Here is a 20,668-nt window from a genome sequence, read left to right on the forward strand (position 1 = left end):
CTATCGATATCGACACAAAGCTTAAGATCATCAAGCAACATGAAGAAGGAAAGTTCAAACAATCACTAATAGTATGGGCTTAACACATTCTATGATATCTACCATCCTAAAGGGCAAGGAATGAGTGAAGGAGACACCCATGACTACAGTGAGCTACAATGCTTTGATAAGAAGGCAGTGAAAAGGCCTGATACATGAGATGGAAATTTTTTTAGCCATTTGGTTTCATGACCAAATAAACAAAAGAATTCCTAGTAGCCTTAATATAATTCAAAGACACTCAGCATCTTCAGCACACTCAAATTATATGAGGAAGAAGCATGCACAGAAAACTTTATGGCAAGCCATGGTTAGTTCCACTGCTTTCGTCAGCAATTTAATTTGTACAACTGTAGTATTTATGGTGAAGTAGCAAAAGCAGATACAGAAGCAGTAGAAGAATCTATCAATGTTTTGGATAAGTGTATCAAGGATGGAGGATATTACCCAGAACAAATTTTCAACATAGATTAAAGGGGTTGACTCTCATTTCGGTGATTCGCTCGATCGGATTATGCATTTCTGGTCCTCCCAACCTTATCTTTTTATGTAAGACAATGGAAATTTAACACAATGTGCAGGGAAATAGGATGCATCTGTGACAGAAATTTCATTGAAATCCATTTAGAAAGTTTTACACAACACAAGATTTACTTGCAATTTTGAGTTATTTTTTAAATAACGTTTATTTTTCCAAAAGTATGAGGAGAATAATGATTTCCTTTGGTGTACAGTTAGACATCCAGATGTACCTAGACTAGTATACTCGTAATTATAAGTAAAAAAGAAAGAAAGTCAGCCTTACAGCAATAAAAAAAAAAAAAAAACCATAAAATCACAACTTTAAAAAATTGTCAAAAATATATATCAAGTAGGTTAAGAATGAATTTACTATTATTGTTAGATATAAGTATCACGATCATTTTCCAACAAGAATGATTAAAATTGCTTATTTCCACACGAAGTTATAGTTACTTTTGTGCGAAAAAACTAGTTTTGAGAAAATAGCATTTTTATGTTTATATATTCACTACTCCATAAAAGTGCCTCCAAAGAGTATCAAATACACATATCTACTTACATAAGCCTTTGACCATTTCTGGGAAGTAAGCAGCAGATGTTCATTACATTTCTTTTGTACCCATGTCAGCTGAGAATCGTAACAATCCTAACCTTCTATATCCTTCACATAATGAATGGTACACATGCATTACAATCCCTTTGCTAAGGTGAGTATTCTTGCACTTCTCAGGTTCAGAATGGAGCAAAATACTTCAGCAACTATCACATCTGACATTTAGTTATGGAGTAGTAAATTTATAAACAAGAAATGTATAAAACAGGATAGCACGTGGAGAAATTACGCACACATACGCTGAACCCTTTCACGATCACACTGAGTGTCGTGACTGCTGCCTAACCTATCGTACAACAATATCAGAGTATAAAATTCTCAAAAACAACAACAAAAAATGACAAAATACAAGGAAAACATGGCTGATGGGCGGACCTTTAAATCTCTGGCCCTTTCAACCCGCCATTACCTGAGAAGGGTGGCGTTATACATCTAGAAACCAGTCCCGCGGTGTTCAGGGACACCACACCAGTCCACACACGAAGTTTGACAAAATAGAGTATTTTTCACCGAAATGAGAGTTAACCCCCTTAAATGGGACTATTTTGGGGAAAAAAATGCCAGAAAGAATGTATCTCCACAAAGAAGCTACAAGTATGCCCAGGTTTAAGGCATTCAAGGATCAAGTGACATTGCTTTTAGGTGGAAATGTTGCAGGGCATAACTTAAAACCATTTTACATTTGTTGTTCCTAGAACCCACATGCTTTAAAGAATTATTGGTAACTTGAGTTTTCTTTATTCTACCTTACTTTTTGTAATTTTAAGAATTTTATAGGTTAAGAAAGAGAATAACTCTCTTAATTATGAATTCACTTCATGACAGGGTCACTGGAACAGAATACTGTTGTTAAACAAGGAGTACCTGTAATAGGAAAACTGGCAATGCTTTTGATACATCTGCAATGGTGCTATACACTATGCATAACAAGTCTGTTCCAACCTGAAACATGATTATAATCTTATTAGGAATAACGCCATTTTTAAAAGCTGGCTCATCATATAATACCTCAGTATAGACTGCAAGTTATACAAAACCTAAGTTTTGTCTAGTCAATTCTTGCTCTGTTACCTTTTATCTCTTATGAAGCATCCAAAAAGTCTGAGTATAAAAATTTTCAGTAACAGGCTATTCTGCTTCTACAGTGATGTACATCTCCATAGAGGAATATTATTTCTTTTCTAAGCTTTGCTCTGACTTTTTGTATTTTCTTTTAATATCCTAAGAAAATACCAAAACCCATAAGTAGATGGAAAGCCTTGCAAACTGTAGATTACAATCACTTGGGTGACCATTAACGTTTGAATAATGATTGTCACAAAATACAGGGCCATAATTTTGAGAGAGTTTTGTGGGCCTACTCAAATTTACATGTCTCAACACAGTGAATTTGTTTGGAGGAGGGGGATCTAGTTTTGGAGAGAAGAATAAATGTTACAATTCTTCAGTGATTAATGTCAAAGGCATGATATGTTTGTCTCAAGCATAAAATTAAAAGAATATGGAATATGAGATTTTTACACAATGCATTATTGGTTAGGAATCAAAGGATGTAAATATATAGGAAATATTAGGAAATGACAGCACTGAAATATGTAAAAACTTTAGTTTCATTCAACAAGATTTTCTACTGGGTAAGTCATATCATGTCCAATAAAAGGAGATCCCTCAGTAATTGTAACATCACAAGGTACGCATTCCAGAAGCTTTTCATTTGTGTGAGTTCGCATGTGCGCCTTTAGAGAAGATGCCCATGAAAAGGAGGTCGTGCATATGGTGCATTCGTAAGGTTTCTCGCCAGTGTGCGTCCTAAGGTGAACTTTCAAAGACGAAGGATCAGTGAACGCAGCCACACACTGAGTACATTTATGGGGTTTAACGCCGATGTGTATGTGTGTATGAACTTTCAACTGATACGCCCTGATGAATGCAGCACCGCAGAGCTTACACCGGTGAGGCTTCTCGCCTGTGTGGATCCTTCTGTGGCTAATTAGATGAGACGGCTGAGAAAACGCAGCGTCGCAGAGTGTACATTTGTGAGGTTTCTCGCCCGTGTGCGTACGAATGTGAATCTTCAACGTGGATGCGCGAGAAAACGCGGCGTCGCAAATCGTACATTTGTGAGGCTTTTCTCCAGTGTGGGTCATGATATGGCCCTTCAAGTCACCCATGTGACAAAACGTTGCCGTACAAATCTTACATATGTATGGCCGTTCACCCGTGTGTATGCGGAAATGAACCTTTAAATTAGACGAGCGTGAAAATGTCGCGTTACAAAGATGGCACTGAAATGGCTTTTCACCTGTGTGAGTCAGGTAATGATCTTTGAGTGCAGACTGACTAGCAAAGGCTGTTGAACATAGCGTACATTGATGCGGCTTCTCGCCTGTGTGAGTCCTAATATGACGATTCAAATTCGACACTTGAGAAAAAGCAGCTTCACAAAGGGAACACTTATGGGGTTTGATGCCTGTATGTGCTATGATATGCCTCTTCAAGCTTGATGAAGCAGAGAAAGTAGCACCACAAAGACTACACTGATGAATCTCCTTTTCTGTGTTTATTGTATATGAAACATTTGAACCAGATGGAACTGAAAATGTGTCATCACGTGTGTTCATGGACTTTCCTTCCATAGATTTCAGCATTTCCATTGTACTTTTCCAGGCTTCCACGCATACATTCAAGCGCATGTGATATCTCTGTTTCCCTGCATTTCTTCAAACTTTCTGAAATAAAGGTTAGTCAATATTACTTTGATTTCTAAAGTGACTGCAACCAAATAACTTATGTAAATCACAGTAGACTTAATGAAATTTCTAATGTTATAAAAGCACCAAGTAATTACTTTTATAGTTTTCATTAGAGTAAATATACATGAGACCATATTATAAAAGATTCAGTGCTCTAAGATATGTTGAGATAAAATCTCATGATTGATTTTTTCAAGAAAGCAATTATGTTATCACATGCTATATCTGAGTAATTCAATGGTTACCAACAAATTAATGCAGAGAGGTGGTGTGTGCTGCCATGAGAAAGTAAGACTTTTCACTCTATTTTCTAAAATATAAATTCAAATTCCGAGTTGTTCACCAACAATCAAGCACCATAAAACTCCATGAAAAATGGAATTTCTTTTTAAATCTATGGCTATGAAATGGCAGTTAATAATCCAGTTAATGTATTCTCTGAAAATATGTATAGCTTTCATGATTATATTACTAATGTTACATGAAATCTTAAGGGCCCTACACACACTCAGACTTTTACTCAGACTTGTCTGCACAAAGCATGTATGCGCAGACAAGTCTGAGTAAAAGTCTGAGCGTGTGTAGGGCCCTTTAGACATACACTACAAATATTATGTTTCAGATTTTCCCATTATGTGAAACAAGAAGAATGGCAAAGCTTCCTTTATTTGGTGGCAAGGCAGTGTCCTTTCCTGGATCTCATTTTGATTGTGACACTTGTCCCAGTATTGGGGTTGTGCAATTCATCTCAGCATAATGAGGAATGAGTGGCAACACATCATCATCAGTCAGTTTGCTCCAGCTACGAGTTCTGTGAGCACCCCCTTTGTCTCCTCCACTGAGGGTTGTTTCTACTGGAGATAACCTTAGGAGTGGGATCAACATTAGGGAAATGAGCCACATGCCCCTTGTATTGACATTCATTAATTATTATGGTAACAGAACAGGCATTGGAGTCTCATGGAGTAGTTGCTACTTAGATACAAAGTCATTCCTGGAATACCCCATGATTTGAAGGAATTTGACACTAATTACAGTGACCTATCTCTTCAAGTCAGAATTCAGTGTTTATGTTTCATAGCACAAGTGATTTGAATCTTAAGTCTTCCTGTATAAACATCAACAATGCCATATTACTTTGGTTGAGTCCATAACACCATGGGCTGATTGGGCCATGCAGGTCTTTCAAAGGACTTCTTTACATGACCCATCATTGTTATGTACATCACTACCAAGATATGCGAATCTTTTAAAGACCTCAACATTCATGAACAAACTAAAGACCCCCAAATACATCTTGGTATTGGTCCAGGGGACCTAGAATCCCAGTGGTCTCGCCTCCCTGTACAATGTTTCAAGGGCATTAGGTCCTTCATTATGTGGGGAAACTTGTCCCCTAATGAAACCTACATATATATATATATATATATATATATATATATATATATATATATATATATATATATATATTAGCTATGCACTTATAAGTTGAGTAGTGGGATGAACCTCAAATCAGTACCTGGAAACTTTCCCTTTCCATGGATGATAGGATCTTAGTGTTGTCAAATGAGCTTAAATGTCTTGGAGCTGGGGTAGCAATACTCTCCAAGATGCAATACCCAGGTTTTGTCAAGTCTACAGTTGACTAAACCAATACAAAACACTCTTTGGGCCTGATAGATATTGAATCTTAAAAAGAACCATTCTATGCTACTCTATTCATTGTTAGACTACATACTCTGTAGTGATGCCTTGGCTGTAGACTAATTTCAACACCAAAGACATCTATAGATTTGTTTATATGGCATATATTATCTAACATGGCTCTAGAATTCTTTTAACAGTAATAGCTGAATAGTCTTGAACTTTAAAAGATAAAAAAAAAACCTGAGGATTGCTAGTTTGTGGTTCCAGAGCCATAACTTGCATTATTAGTCCTGATAGTCCACAACTAAATATTCAAAAAAGAAAAATGGCCACATTCTCATTCATCTACTGGAAAGCCTTGCAAACTGTAGGGTGTTCAAGAGTGCAAAAGTTCTTTGGACCTAACCATGGGTTTCTTGTGGTTACAGTGAGTCCAAACCTTTCAATAGGGAAGCTTTGTTGGGATCTGAAGACTTCAAACCAAGCCCATATCAAGGGGACACTAGTTCTTCACCAAATAGTCATACATCACAGGTGGCTAGCACAGAGAAATGACATATCAAACTAGTGCCTGTTTACAACCTAAAAGACAAAATTAAATATGTGGTACTGCAGAAAAAATGCAGCATCTCATTGCTTTAAAGATAACTCTCACCCTGCCTGAAATGCACTCAAATGTCTGAGCTCCCAGTTAGTGTCATGAATGGATTTTATTTTTGTACAGATGGTGTGGTGATACATGCAGAGGAAGCTAGATCAACCTTGGCAGAATATTCATACTGCTATTATTGAACCCCCCCCCCCTCCCTAGCAGGGGGTTAGGTACTACAGATGTCAGAGTGCCCTCTCTCAATCAATCTGCTCCCATCAACCTTGACTAAAATCAAGACAGCCACTAGCTGGTTGAAGATTGGGAAGACAGAGAGAATTTGTGGCATTGGCAGGTAGCTGGCTGAGGTTGGGGGATGGGGGAATGCTATAGCCAATAGCTTCCATTGTGTATACCTGTCTGATGGAATGGTATCATCCCTGTAGCTTGGATGTATGGTTTCATCACCCCGGTCTGGAAGGAAAAAATGAGTTGACATGACTTAATAATTACAGTGCTGTAACAATAAATAATCCAGCTATGGACTCTACTTTGTGTTTCTGTTGAGAATACAAGATTATCTACTAGCAAGCCACCATTCTAAGTAGCTTGGTTTTCAAACACAATATTGACTGGATCCTAGTTCAAACATCAAATGAAAAGATGAATTTCAACAGAAGCTATTCACAGGTTATGTTGATTTCATAATATATATTTTTTCTTTTAGTTGCTAGGTATACACTCTTACAAGTTTCTGAGGCTGTAGTAGTCCCCAGTAATTCATCAGTTTCATATTTGATTTGTACTCAGACAACAAAAGTATAATGAACCAGGGTTGTACTATACCCAGCTTCTTCCCAATGCACTCTGGGATAAGCCAAAGGTGTCCTTGTTCCATATCAATGCTAGAATGAATTAAATGATGAATTGAAATGAGGTTGCTAGTAAAAACAGGACTAGCATAGAATGAAAATAAATCACTTTGTCAATGATGCTGCACTACTTGCAAAATATATAAATGTTCTGGAACCCATACTTGAATCACTGAATGAGGAAGTGACACCAATAGGACTTAATATTTCTTGGATGAATATAAAAATCTGGGCATTTAATATTTCTCTGAATGGAACAGAACACCAGGTTGCTGTGGAAAGAATATAGGAATCATTGATTCACTTAACTTGGAAGAGAGATCCATCAGTATGTTGCCCCAGTTCTCTCTTGTAGGAGGTCTGCAGCCTCCAGGAAGTTGGCAACATTCACAAATTCAGCTCTTAAATCACTCATTGAAAAGATTTTGTGTGGCTGTCTGGAAAGGATAAGTGTTGGGCAGTGTAGTACATGGTGTTCAAGTGCTACCATGCTCATGCTGCTCATGTCATCTGTTTGGTGGTTTTATCTGGGGAAAATGAAATCTGCTACCATGCCAGTTTTGTGCTGGTACTTTCATAATGTAGGATGGTAACCTGAACTGAGACATGCTAGTGAAATTTTCTTTTGTCTTGAGAGTGATTTACTTGTTGGCATATTGTCTGGGAGAGTTTGCAATACAGTATTTGGTGGTCATTTGTGGAGTGCTTGTTTTATGACCAGGGTGTATATATGTTTTAATATTCTTGGATTCAAAATTTTTAATCAGGATAGAAGCCACAAGAAAGTGTTCTATTATTTGTCAAAAGCACAATAAATGCCTGTGAACTAAGGAAGGAAAAGTAACTTATGATAAATAATAGTTTCAATCAACTTAGCAGACAAAATATAAACATAGTGGTGATATACAAACCAAAGTCATTATAGCAGGTGATACAGTGTTTCAAAAATATCTAACTTCTGCAATTAGGATGTGTTGAAATATAATGGGAGATTTAAATCTTACTAACATTTAATTGGATGATATTGATACATGGTAGTGTAGTCACTTCATCATACTTTTTTGAAACAGTTGTTTAATGCAGCATGTAAAAGAACCCACAAGACATAGAATATACTTGATCTATTGAGTGCTGGCCTCAAGAATATGATAACTGATGTAGAAATTGGTGAAAGCATTCCGTCTAGTGACCATAATCTAATCAGGTTCAAAACGACAGCTGCATGTCTGCAATACCTGATTTCAGAAAAGCTTATTTTAGTGATCTATAACAAGAGCTTCAGGTCATGGACTGGGGGTCAAGATTAGGTGCAAAACCAGTAGGTCAGCTGTGGAAAATATTCAAAATATGCTAACAGTATTCATAAATTCCATTTAAGATGACCTAATAATCTCACCCAAAACAGCTTGATGAACATAGAAAAGCATCATGAAGAAGACATGCTTACAGAGAATTCAAGCAGTATCAATACCCTAATGATTATTTATATCAGAGTATGTAATATTCCAGAGGGATATGAAAACAAAAGACAATTGAAAATGAAAATTGCTAACAAGTCTTAAGACAATTGTAATGTATTCTAGAATTACATTAAAGTTAAGTTATTGGGAATCATACTGCCTCACTTACATCTGCCAATGACGATGAATCCATCATCTTTCTAGTTTTGTACTATTTTCTTAAATGGGAATAATGCTACACACAAATCTCAAGTGACTGAAATATTCCCCATTGTGTATCACTTCCTCCCAACTCAAATCTCTGAAAATTCCTTCGAGGTAACCTGTTAATATTTGAATAAATTGTATAACTCTGCCACACATTCCTCAATCTTTAATTTTTCTGTATCTATATGCAGTAGAATTACAGTCATTTCTTTTACCAAACTATCTGTACTCTTACAATTTATCAACTTGACACTGTTTGCATAGTCTAATATTGCCATTTTTTTTTACTATATCAATGGCTTTTCTTAAAATCTACAAAAACACAAAGTTTTGTTGTACTGTGTTTTTTCTCAGATCTATAAAAATGTATCCAATACCTGCCTGTTCTCTTGGCTGAATATAATTATATTCTACCTAGTCTATTTGTAAGAATGTTCAAAAAGAGTACATTTGAAAATAAACTTTATAATGAATATTAAGACTTTTCTGGTCTCCTTTCTTGTAAAATATAATCGCAATATCACAGCACCATTCTTTAGTAATGTCTTATGTACACACTGGGTGAATCTACAATGAATTTGTCCCTTTGCCTTTCAGATCTATCAATACATCTTCCCTAAGTGGTTTTCCTCATTTTATACTTTTATGAGTGAACCTTACCTCTTCACTTGCAACTCATAGTACACTACTATACTTCCTACAAAATTAATGTACTGACTGAATTATGGTATTTATTAAGTAAATATCTTAGTGGAAATCTACTTGTTATACCATTTTCTTTCTGCATTTAGGTGATGAGGAGCATACACAAGGAGGAACAAAGATATGGTTGAGGCCATCACCTTTGCTATATGTGTTTTGACTGTCAGGACAGGTCAGAGTCACTGCTGGGAATTGGAGAGAAAGTAGGACTTGCACCTGCCACAAATTTCTAGCTCGCAAAGAAATTATACGTTGCCTCGCCAAAACTAAAATGGGGCCTCCTTAATAACTTTTCAAATAATTCACTCTATATTACTCCATGTTTCTATACCTCTTCTCTGATTTTTGCCTTTTAGTGATGGTGGCAAAAAGAAAAAAATAAATAAATAAATAAATAATAATAATAATAATAATAATAATAATAATAATAATAATAATAATAATAATAATAATGATAATGATAATAATAATAATAATAGTAATAATCATAATAATAATAATACTGAAGAGACAAAAGCTTACATTTCTTTCATATCATACACATTCTTAGTTTTTATCTGTTAGATTATATATATATATATATATATATATATATATTTATATATATATATATATATATATATTTATATATATACATAATATATGCATACACAGAGGTATATCGTGACATCATGACAGGTGTATGAATGGTAAGAATGGAAAGACACAATTGGGATCAAAAGACCTTATTCCTGACCAGTTTCGCCTTTGAGACTTCTTCAGAGGTAATATTGACAGAGAATGAAATCATTGGTATTTGTAGGGCAGTTGCTATGGTTTATGAGGGACACGGGGTGGGTTTCAGTATGTTGCTTGGCTTGGTGGTCATGTGGGGTCAGGTGTGAGGCGGGTGGATGTATTTGTTTGTTATGTGCGAGCAATTGTCTCATGGCATATTTGGCAGCATGTTTTGCAATCTTGATATCTCCTGTTTTGTTGTTGATGCAATCATCGGTGTTTATGTATATTGCTTCTAATGTTTTTCTTTGTGGTTTGTTTAAGTTTTCATGTAAAATGTTAGCTTGGTTCCATTGAGGTAAATGTTGTTTTTCATCTATGTGGTTTACCCAGGCATTTGTTGTGCAGTGGTGAAGAACATCAGCTTTGTGTTCATGTATGCGTTTCTTTAATCCCCTGTACGTTTCACCATAGTAGGCAAGGTTGCATCCCAAGCAGGGGATTTTGTAAAGGATACTGTCGGGTTGAGTGGGATTGTCTGATATTACTGTGATGCCTACGGGTTTTAATTTCTTGGTTAGGAGGTGAGTTAGGTCCGATGATGGTGCTATGAGGAGGATATTTTCATTTTTGATTTGTGGTTCCAAGATGCCTCTTTGTTTGATTTCCTTAGCTTTGTGTAGGGCTCGGACAATGATTCCTGTTGGGAAGTGAAGTGTTTTAAATGTAGTGGTGATGTGGTCTATTTTGTCTTGAAGGTATTCTGGGCTGCATATTCTTAGTGCTCTCAGGAAGAATCCTATTAGTATACCATTTTTAGTTCTGTCGCTGTGGGCACTGAAGTAGTATATGTAGTTGTTTTTGTTTGTGGGTTTTCTGTAAACTTTGAATTTTGCTGCATTACTGTTCCTGATGATTAAAGTGTCAAGGTATGAGAGAGAGTCCTGGTTTTCTTGTTTGACTGTTAATTGTATTTTCTGGTGTGATTTGTTTAAATTGTGTAGAAGGATGTCAGTGTCTGTGTCTTTTGGTATGATGAGAAGGTAGTTGTCTACATACCTGAACCAGGTGGTGCCATCGGGGAGGAACTGTTTGTAGTTGCTTTGCTCTAGAATTTCCATTGCTAACCAGGCGGCTATAGCACTGAGGGGTGATCCCATTGGTAAGCCGTCATGTTGTCAGTAAGTTTTGCCATTTAATGTGCAGAAAGCACATTTAAGGCATTTTCCTACTAGTTGTTTAGTCTCTTTTGTTGATTGGGAGGGTAGTCTCATCAATGGTATCTATGACTCTTTGTATGGCTGAAATGGCATCTGCCAGCGATATGTGGGTGTATAAGGCAATGATGTCTAGACTGATGAGTTTCTTGTTTGTAAAGTCTGTGGTATGGAGTTTTTGTATGAGATCAGTGGAGTTTCTAATGTGTGTGTCGCTGATAGTTCCAAGAGCTGATGTAAGATACTAGCCAAACCCCTTACATCAGCTCTTGGAACTATCAGCGACACACACATTAGAAACTCCACTGATCTCATACAAAAACTCTATACCACAGACTTTCAAACAAGATAACATCGATAACTACCCTCCCAATCAACCAAAGAGACTACAAACAGCTAGTAGGAAAATGCCTTAAATGCGCTTTCTGCACATTTAATGGCAAAACTTACTGACAACACAATGACCTACAAGATTGCAAAACATGCCGCCAAATACGCCATGAGACAATTGCTCACACATAACAAATACATCCACCCACCTCACACCTGACCCCACATGACCACCAAGCCAAGCAATATATGGAATCCCACCCCGTATCCCTCATAAACCATAGCAACTGCCCTACAAATACAATGATTTCATTCTCTGTAAATATTACCTCTGAAGAAGCCTCAAAGGCAAAAGCGGTCAGGAGTAAAGTCTCTTGTTCCCAATTGTGTCTTTCCATTCTTACCATTCATATATATATATATATATATATATATATATATATATATATATATATATACACACACTTCATATTAGGCATATTACACCATGTCAATATATTTACACAATTGTCCAACCTGATCATACTCTAAATGATCAAAAGCATGCTTGTCATGACCGAGTTCAATGGTATTCCTAACAAACAATTACAAGTTACATCTAACATGAACAAAAACACAGGTATGACATGTTCTAATGATGTATTTATGCCGAGTTAACCTAGTCCTCAAATTTTTACCTGTTAGCCTAATTCTTCATCCACAATGAACTAAGAAAGAAGGGGCAAAATGTGGGTGTTGGATGAGTGTGAGACAGGTGAAGGGTAGCTGTAGGCCTTGGTTAGGCTACCCCAACTAACAATGGAGAAAGGGCCTTTTTGGGTATGTTATCTAACACAGCAATTTTCACAATATTTACATTTACCTTGTCATCCCAGGAATGTTCATAAAAAAAGCTCTTTTCAGTGCTGTCACTCTTAGTTGACATGGAATCCATTCAAGATACGAGTCATACTAGATTCTTGTGAAAAGGAAGAGCTAAAGGTTTTCAGTTGATAAATTGCCTTATGTGTATATCTCTTACATACTAAAAATATTGTGGGGTTTTGTCTCTAAGTGTGAGCTTTGGTCCTGGTTTTCTCTTACAAGCTTTTGTAATTTATTCTTTATTGATATGTTTATCCAGTTTAGCTTTATTTCATCTCTCCTAATTTGAATAAGCAACATCATTCCTCTTCCTGCTGCATCATTTGTTACTCAAGAGTATTTGTTTTCTCTATTATATTTTGTGCTACCTTCTTCACTGATTTCCTAATTATTTTATGTATAGTGTTATTCAGTATTGACACTGTCCTCATTATTTCCAAGATCTTCAGGTCAATTTTTATTTTCCACCTGAAGTTAATCTTTATTTTGAATCTTGACAACGATTACTTTTTCTTGAAGACAAGTTTACTTTTAGCTCTAAAATTCAATTCAGTTGTGAAATCTATCACTCCATGGTCACTAGATTTCTAGCAATCTATTTACCAAGAGCTTTTTCCCCCATATAAAATACTCAAGTCAAAGGCACATACCAACTCCAACTCATTCCACTCCCATCCACCACCCCTTCCCCCCTCTCATCTTAGTTCCTCATGGATGATAGGTCATCTCTGTATCCCACCCACTGCCCTGGGTCAGAAGCAATGTAGCAAGACACAGTACATCCACAACAAGGCCACTTCACTTCATTGGCAACACCCCCTCTGTTCCCTATATTTACTTTATGATATCATTTGTGCTGTTGCTCTCATCTACCAATACCTACCATTCTATAGTCACTATATTTACTTTATGACAATAGCATCAAGATGTTGCTCTCACCCAGTTTATTTTGCTATTTACTGCTCTATCTAAACTTCTCTCAGTCCATGTATCGCCTACAAAAGTGATCCTTATTCTCATGTGATTATCTGCAAAATTAGCATGTAGTGAAATCTCATGTCAGCAATTCATCTCCCTTATTTATGATGTTTAAAAATAATGGCAAGTGTCCAACTATTCAGCTATGCAAGATGCCTTTCCAAACCATCTTGGAAACACATAGCTGTGGTGATTATTGTAGGGTAATAGCACCTTTGGTGTAGAAGATTTATTTGGTGGGATGGCAGGGCAAATCCTCCCTATTAATAATTATCCCAGTGAAAATAATTCCATCTGTACCTCTTTGGTTGTGTTTGTGGTAATAATGTACTTTCCCACTCTTTGTATATTTGATCACCTGACCATTGTGAAAGGTTCTCCTCTTAAGAGTTCATGTTGATAATTTGGGATTGGAGATATATACAGTGATCAAATTCATCATAAAAGATACTTCTCCCAATATACAACCATTAATTACAGCTTTTGGTTCATTTTATTGAGTGTGTGGAATACTTCTAATTATGTATAGATTAGAGTAATTAATTAGATGGATATTTAGCCTGATAAGCTTTGGTTGAACTATTATCAAGCAACTAGGTGGTAAAGTCTTGGTACTAAGTGAACTAGTTACAATATGGCATTGATTCAGTTAAGTAATAAAAACTGCCATTGTCTTCAGCAATTTCCTATATCAACGTGTAAAAATATGTATATCTGAATTTGGAAAAAAAAGTAATTGTTCCGCTTTATTATTGTTGCCATGTTCAGAATAATTTACTCGGATATCATTGTTAAAACTCAATTCCTAAATGTTGGTGAAAGTGGAACAGAATCGTATAAAACATGAAAACAATACTCAAGTTATCATGGCAAACTAAGGCTAGTTTTGGAAACGCTATCCGTAGAATATGAAACTGGAAATTTTGGAACCATACAAACCAAAATACGAGTTTCACTTCATATTTCACCACACATTTATCTCTTAGTTTATAACATCAGTTTTCGTCCTCTCCCTATTTACCATACATTTATCTAACACTCACCATCCATGCACAAGTCACATTTTAAAATGACAACTCCTCTTCCGACTTTCTCATGTTTATCTTTCACCTCTGGGATAAATTATATGACTTGTCTTACTAAACAGTACTTGATCTTCTCTCAATGTACTCAAATTTATTCATAACATAAGTCCAACGTATATCAATGGTAATGTAATTCGATATGGTCCATCATCTAATCATTACATTTTGAATTTTAACATCTTAGACAAATTTATTAGGGCACAGACTAGTATACACGAGAATATCAGATTATCATAGTAGTGTTTGAACTGGATTTTGTATATATCTAGTTGTATTTATCTAGTTATATTTTGCGGGAGGAGACTTGATCTTCTCTCAATGTACTCAAATTTATTCATAACATAAGTCCAACGTATATCAATGGTAATGTAATTCGATATGGTGACGGTCCATCATCTAATCATTACATTTTGAATTTTAACATCTTAGACAAATTTATTAGGGCACAGACTAGTATACACGAGAATATCTGATTATCATAGTAGTGTTTGAACTGGATTTTGTATATATCTAGTTGTATTTATCTAGTTATATTTTGCGGGAGGAGAGCTATGCTCGTAGTACTGATATTTATTTCAAATGATGATCATGATATCGAACAACAACAACAACAACAACAACAACAACAACAACAATAACAGTAACAATAATAATAATGATAATAATAATAATAATAATAATAATATTAATAATAATAATAATAATAATAATAATAATAATAATAATAATAATAATAATAATAATAATAATAATAATAATAATAATAATAATAATAATAATAATAATAATAATAATAATAATAATAATAATAATAATAATAATGATAATAATAATAATAATGATAATAATAATAATAACAATAATAATACATACATACATACATATACCAAAGGCTAAACCCTTACACGGGGAGTAGCCAAAAAGAAAAAGGCATGGAAATCCCTCCCACCCATTTCATTTCCCATGCACTCCACTCCCCTCCACCCTCCTCCCTCCTTCCTATTTTGGCACCTCCTGGATGACGGGTCATCCTTGCATCCCGTCTACTGCCCTGGGTCAGAAGCAGTGTCGCAAGACACAGCACATCCACAGCAAGGCCGTTTCATAACTTCGGCGACCCCCTCTCTCCGTCCCCTCATGCAGAAAAGGAGAAGACGGGGAGAAATCCCTTTGGGCTGCGTCAATTTTTTTCATACATACCTCACCCCCCATCCCCCACCCACTCCCCCTCATGCATCACAGCATCATCTATACACAACCGTTCTCCATTCACCCCTATCTTCTGTCCTCTCCCGCCCTTCCTCCACAGACATTCCTCTCTTTTGTAAAGCCCCTTTCACCCCATCCATCCATCTCATCCTAGGACGCCCCCTCATATTCACTCCTTCCACCTCCGCCTTCCACACTTCTTTTACTAATCTTTCTTCGCCCATTCTTTCCATGTGTCCAAACTATCCTAATACTCTTTCATCAACCCTATCTCCCAGCTCCCTTTCCACCCCTGTTCTCCTCCTCACCTCCTCATTTCTCACTCTATCTAGCCTAGTAACCCTTATCATACTTCTCAGACATTTTATCTCAAACACATTCAAACTCCTTCTCTCTTCCTCTCTCATGATCCATGTTTCTGCCCCGTACATTGCTGTTGGCACAATCACTCCTTCATATAACCTCCTCTTAGCATCCATTCCCAGATGTCTATTTCTCATTACACTTTTTAATCCTCCAAGGTACTAACTCGCTTCTCTCAATCTACATTCTACCTCCACCCCCACTCCTCCCTTTCCTGCCACATTCGCACCCAAGTATCTAAAACTATCCACTTCCTCCAGTTTCTCACCCTTAATGCTCACTTCCAGCCTACTGTCACTCTCTCCCCTTGTACATCTCATCACCTTACTTTAATGATAATAATAATAATAATAATGATAATAATAATAATAATAATAATAATAATAATAATAATAATAATAATAATAATAATAATAATAATAATAATAATAATAATAATGATAATAATAATAATAATAATAATAATAATAATAATAATGATAATAATAATGATAATAATAATAATAATAATAATAATAATAATAATAATAATAATAATAATAATAATAATAATAATAATAATAATAATAATAATAATAATAATAATAATAATAATAACAATAATAATGATAATAATACTAATACATACATACATACATACACACACATGCATACATACATATACCAAAGGCTTTTCCCCCCTTACAAGGGAGGTAGCAAAAAAAAAAAAAAAAAAAAAAACATAAAATCCACTCCCACCCATTCCATCACCATATACTCCACTCCCATCCACCACCCCCATCCCTCTCCTAGATGACGGGTCATCCCTGCATCTCGCTCACTGCCCTGGGTCAGAAACAGTGTCACAATACAGCACATCCACAGCAAGGCCGCTTCATTAAATCAGCGACCACCCCCCTCTCCGTTCCCTCATGCAGAAATGGAGACGACGAGGAGAAATCCCTTCGGGCTGCGTCAATCTATTTTTCACACATACCCCTTCACCCTCATCCCCCACCCACTCCCTTTCGTGCATCAGAGCATCATCCGTACACAACCATTCTCCATTCATCCCTATCTTCTGTCCTCTCCCGTCCTTCTTCAACATACATTCCTCCCTTTCCTAAAGCCCCTTTTACCCCATCCATCCATCTCATCCTTGGTCGCTCCCTCATGTTCACTCCTACCTCTGCCTTCCACACCTCTTTTGCTATTTTTTTTCACTCATTCTTTCAATCTGTCCAAACTACCCTAATACTCTTTCATCAACCCTATCTCTCAACTTCCTTTCCACCCCTGTTCTCCTCCTCATCTCCTCATTTCTCACTCTATTCAGCATAGTAGCCTTATCATACTTCTCAGGCATTTCGTCTCAAATACATTCAAACTCCTTCACTCTTCCTCTCCTATGTTCCATGTTTCTACCCCATATAGTCCTGTCGGCACAATCACTCCTTCATACAAACTTCTCTTAGCATCCATTCCCAGATGTCTATTTCTCATTACACATTTTAATCCTCCAAAGCATTTATTTAGTTCTCTCAATCTACATTCTACCTCCACCTCCACACCTCCCTTCCCCGCCACATTCACACCCAATTATCTAAAACTATCTACTTCCTCCTGTCTCTCTCCCTTAATATTCACTTCCAGTCTGCTGCCACTTTCTCCCCTTGTACATCTCATCACCTTACTTTTACCCACATTTATTTTCAACTTTCTTTTTTCGCACACCTCCCCAAACTCTATCACTAACGCCCTCAATCCCTCCTCTGATCCTGCTACAAGCGCAGTGTCGTCCACAAACAACAACTGGCTTATCTCCCATTTTTTCAATTTTCTTGAACCATCTCCAATCGCCGACCCATTACCCTTGCATTAAAACTCGCACCACCCCATCTATGTATAAATTGAACAGCTAAAGCGACATAACACATCACTGGCGAAGTCCTACCTTTACCTTAGGCCACTTACTCTCTCCATTTCTGAATCTAACACAAGCTCTGCTACCATCGTAAAAACTTTTGACTGCTCCTAACCCATTCAACTCCGATGACAAGATGTCTTGTCATTTGGTCAAATAAAACAAAAAATCATAAAACACCAAAATGTTTGATCAAACACCAGAAAAATATGACGTCAGTCCTCGCTTCGCTGCGAGCGAAGCGAGGACTGACGTCATATTTTTCTGGTGTTTGATCAAACATTTTGGTGTTTTATGATTTTTTGTTTTATTTGACCAAATGACAAGACATCTTGTCATCGGAGTTGAATGAGTTAAAAGTTTTCCTCCTATCTCATTTATCTGTAATACCTCCCACATTGCCTTCCTGGCTACCCTGTCATAAGCCTTTTCCAAATTCATAAAGGCCCAAAAATCATTCCTTCCTTTTCCTAGAGCTTTCTCACATATCTGTCTTACTGCAAAAAACCTGATCCACGCAATCCCTACCTGCCTTATATTGATGTTTAATACTCCAAGATTACTGGTACGTTTGTCACCGCTACTGTAACACACGTAGATTTTCGGTTGCTTTAGGCACGAAAAGCTTCTTTCACATGATGCTGAGTTAACTGGAAGAGTAACATTAATAGGAACTAGCTTATGCAAATCTATGAATGCATCTTTGTACGGTTGGAGCATGATGGCAAGTTGCATAAGTGTGCCCACTTCCATTCCCTGCTCCTGCTTTCTGGCAATCAACCTTCTTATTTGGTGCAGCTCTACGGATAGATCTTTGTCCTCCACCCCATAATTTGCAGCCATTCCTGATAGCTTTTCCTTGTTCAAAAAGGTTGGATGATTGAGGTTGAGGGCAGATACTCCAATAAGTACCTAACATGCATCGCCGGAAAACCTTCTTCTCAACTCACTGAGAAACTTCTCTATCACGGAGTAGTAAATGCGTCTCTTGGTAACATCGGAGTCATTCGAATCATCATCTTGTCCTATGCCGGATGTTATGACAAACTCATCCAAGTATCGTGGGGCTGCCCTTTGCCTCTGACACGCAAGTTGTCTGCGAATCCCTACAGTATGGCACAATTCTTCAGCATGATTTCGTACTTGCTCCCAGCTCTCTTCGTTTCTCATCTCTGTGAGACTAGACATCACTGTCCCAACCAAATCAACTGCTGAGACAAGCTGGAGATCGGAGGACTGGAGTTGATCTGACAAGGTTTTCCTTAAATGCAGCAAACTCTCCATGAACACCAGATTCGTCACAAAATGGTGATCCAGAAGGGCAGTGAGTGACCTTGCTCCACTGGCCCTGTCCACATTTCCTCCTTCCATTAAATGTTTTAGGTCCTCTTAACAGCTTGGCAGGCTGAGTGTTGGCATGCCCATCTGGTGTCCGATAACCGTTTGAGTTCTATATGTGGTCTTTCTGGGTTCAGCTCCTTTTGGAATTTTAGAAATTCCTGATACACCACCGACGAGGAGAAAGAATTGTACAGTGATTGGATTGTGACGAAAAACTCAGATATCATCCTTATATTGTTTACACAGTCAACTAAAACGAGGTTTAGCCTATGAGCATAGCAGTGGATATATACAGCCTGTGAAACATCTCTTCTGAATCTTTCTTAGACCCCACTGGTGCAACCCGACATAAATGCCGCTCCATCATAGCACTGACCGACACAGATATTGTGGTCAGTTTTACATTTGGCTAAAGTTTCTTTTATCTTCTGGAGTAACGATTCTGCATCAAGGCCTTCAGCCGGTGTGAAATCCAAGAATTCTTCATGAAGTTCCTGATCATGGAGATACCTCACACCAATAGAGATCTGCTCCTTCTTCTCTATATCCTTCGTTTCGTCCACCATGATGGCAAAGTGCACTGCTTGTTTCACCTCATCACTTACCTCCTTTCTGATCATACCTGCCATTATTTCAAATAATTCATTCTGTATATCGTGGTGAGTATATTTTGCATTCCCCGGACCGTTAACTTTTTTTTTTTTTTTTGCAACTGTATGATCATACTTGGCTAGCACATTAAGGAATTCCAAAAAGTTTCCTCGATTGTCGGATTGATCCCCTTCTCTGTGCCCTCTCTGGGCAACATTTTGACATGGTGTATAGAGAGGTACATCAATAACTGCTTTATGTACCGCCGATTATCCACCACTGTCTTGGCATGCCCGGCATCAATGGCTTTATGAATTGTTGCCCCTGTAACTTTCTGCAATTTGAATTCTCCCCAAGCTTGCATCGCAAATTTATGACAAAGTGGAGTATCATGAGCCTTCAGAGACATGGTTGCCTTCTTCCAATTCTTGAATGCGTTGTGGGTGAATGATTGTTCAACTCGACCAAGATGGGAAGTTGTAAAATGACGACACGCAAAACAGTAAGCTGCATCTTTGACCACGGAATATTCAAGCCAAGAATATTGTTGGTGCCATCTTTTATTGAATGATCTTGTCTGACCACCTTGCATGTGTGAAGGATATTTCTTCAAATCAGGACAGGTAGGCCCACTATCTGGCAGCAGGCTGATGTTAAGAACATAAG

General features: G+C 37.0%; 1 protein-coding gene across 4 annotated transcripts; it reads right to left on the minus strand.

Annotated features, from left to right (window-relative positions):
* Positions 1-2,764: 2,764 nt before the first annotated feature.
* LOC143031567 (uncharacterized) lies at positions 2,765-14,670 on the minus strand. Of its 4 annotated transcripts, none has more exons than XM_076195590.1 (4): positions 14,554-14,670; positions 6,912-7,472; positions 6,580-6,637; positions 2,765-3,899 (listed from the first exon to the last, which is right to left on the minus strand). In XM_076195590.1, the coding sequence occupies exon 4, from the start codon at positions 3,865-3,867 to the stop codon at positions 2,785-2,787; it is 1,083 nt and encodes a 360-aa protein (XP_076051705.1). In that variant the 5' UTR covers positions 3,868-3,899; positions 6,580-6,637; positions 6,912-7,472; positions 14,554-14,670; the 3' UTR covers positions 2,765-2,784. The 4 variants fall into 4 exon arrangements, with proteins under 4 accessions (XP_076051705.1, XP_076051703.1, XP_076051704.1 ...); XM_076195588.1 differs by having other exon boundaries at positions 2,765-3,903; XM_076195589.1 differs by having other exon boundaries at positions 6,580-7,472.
* Between the last annotated feature and the right edge of the window lie 5,998 nt (positions 14,671-20,668).

This window comes from Oratosquilla oratoria, chromosome 12 (genome assembly GCF_046742065.1).
Source record: "Oratosquilla oratoria isolate Oo_2021 chromosome 12, ASM4674206v1, whole genome shotgun sequence".
NCBI lineage: Eukaryota > Metazoa > Arthropoda > Malacostraca > Stomatopoda > Squillidae > Oratosquilla > Oratosquilla oratoria.

Excerpts from the sequence above, each read along its gene's own strand:
- LOC143031567 (XM_076195590.1), bottom strand. The coding sequence starts at position 3,867 with ATGCGCTTGAATGTATGCGTGGAAGCCTGGAAAAGTACAATGGAAATG.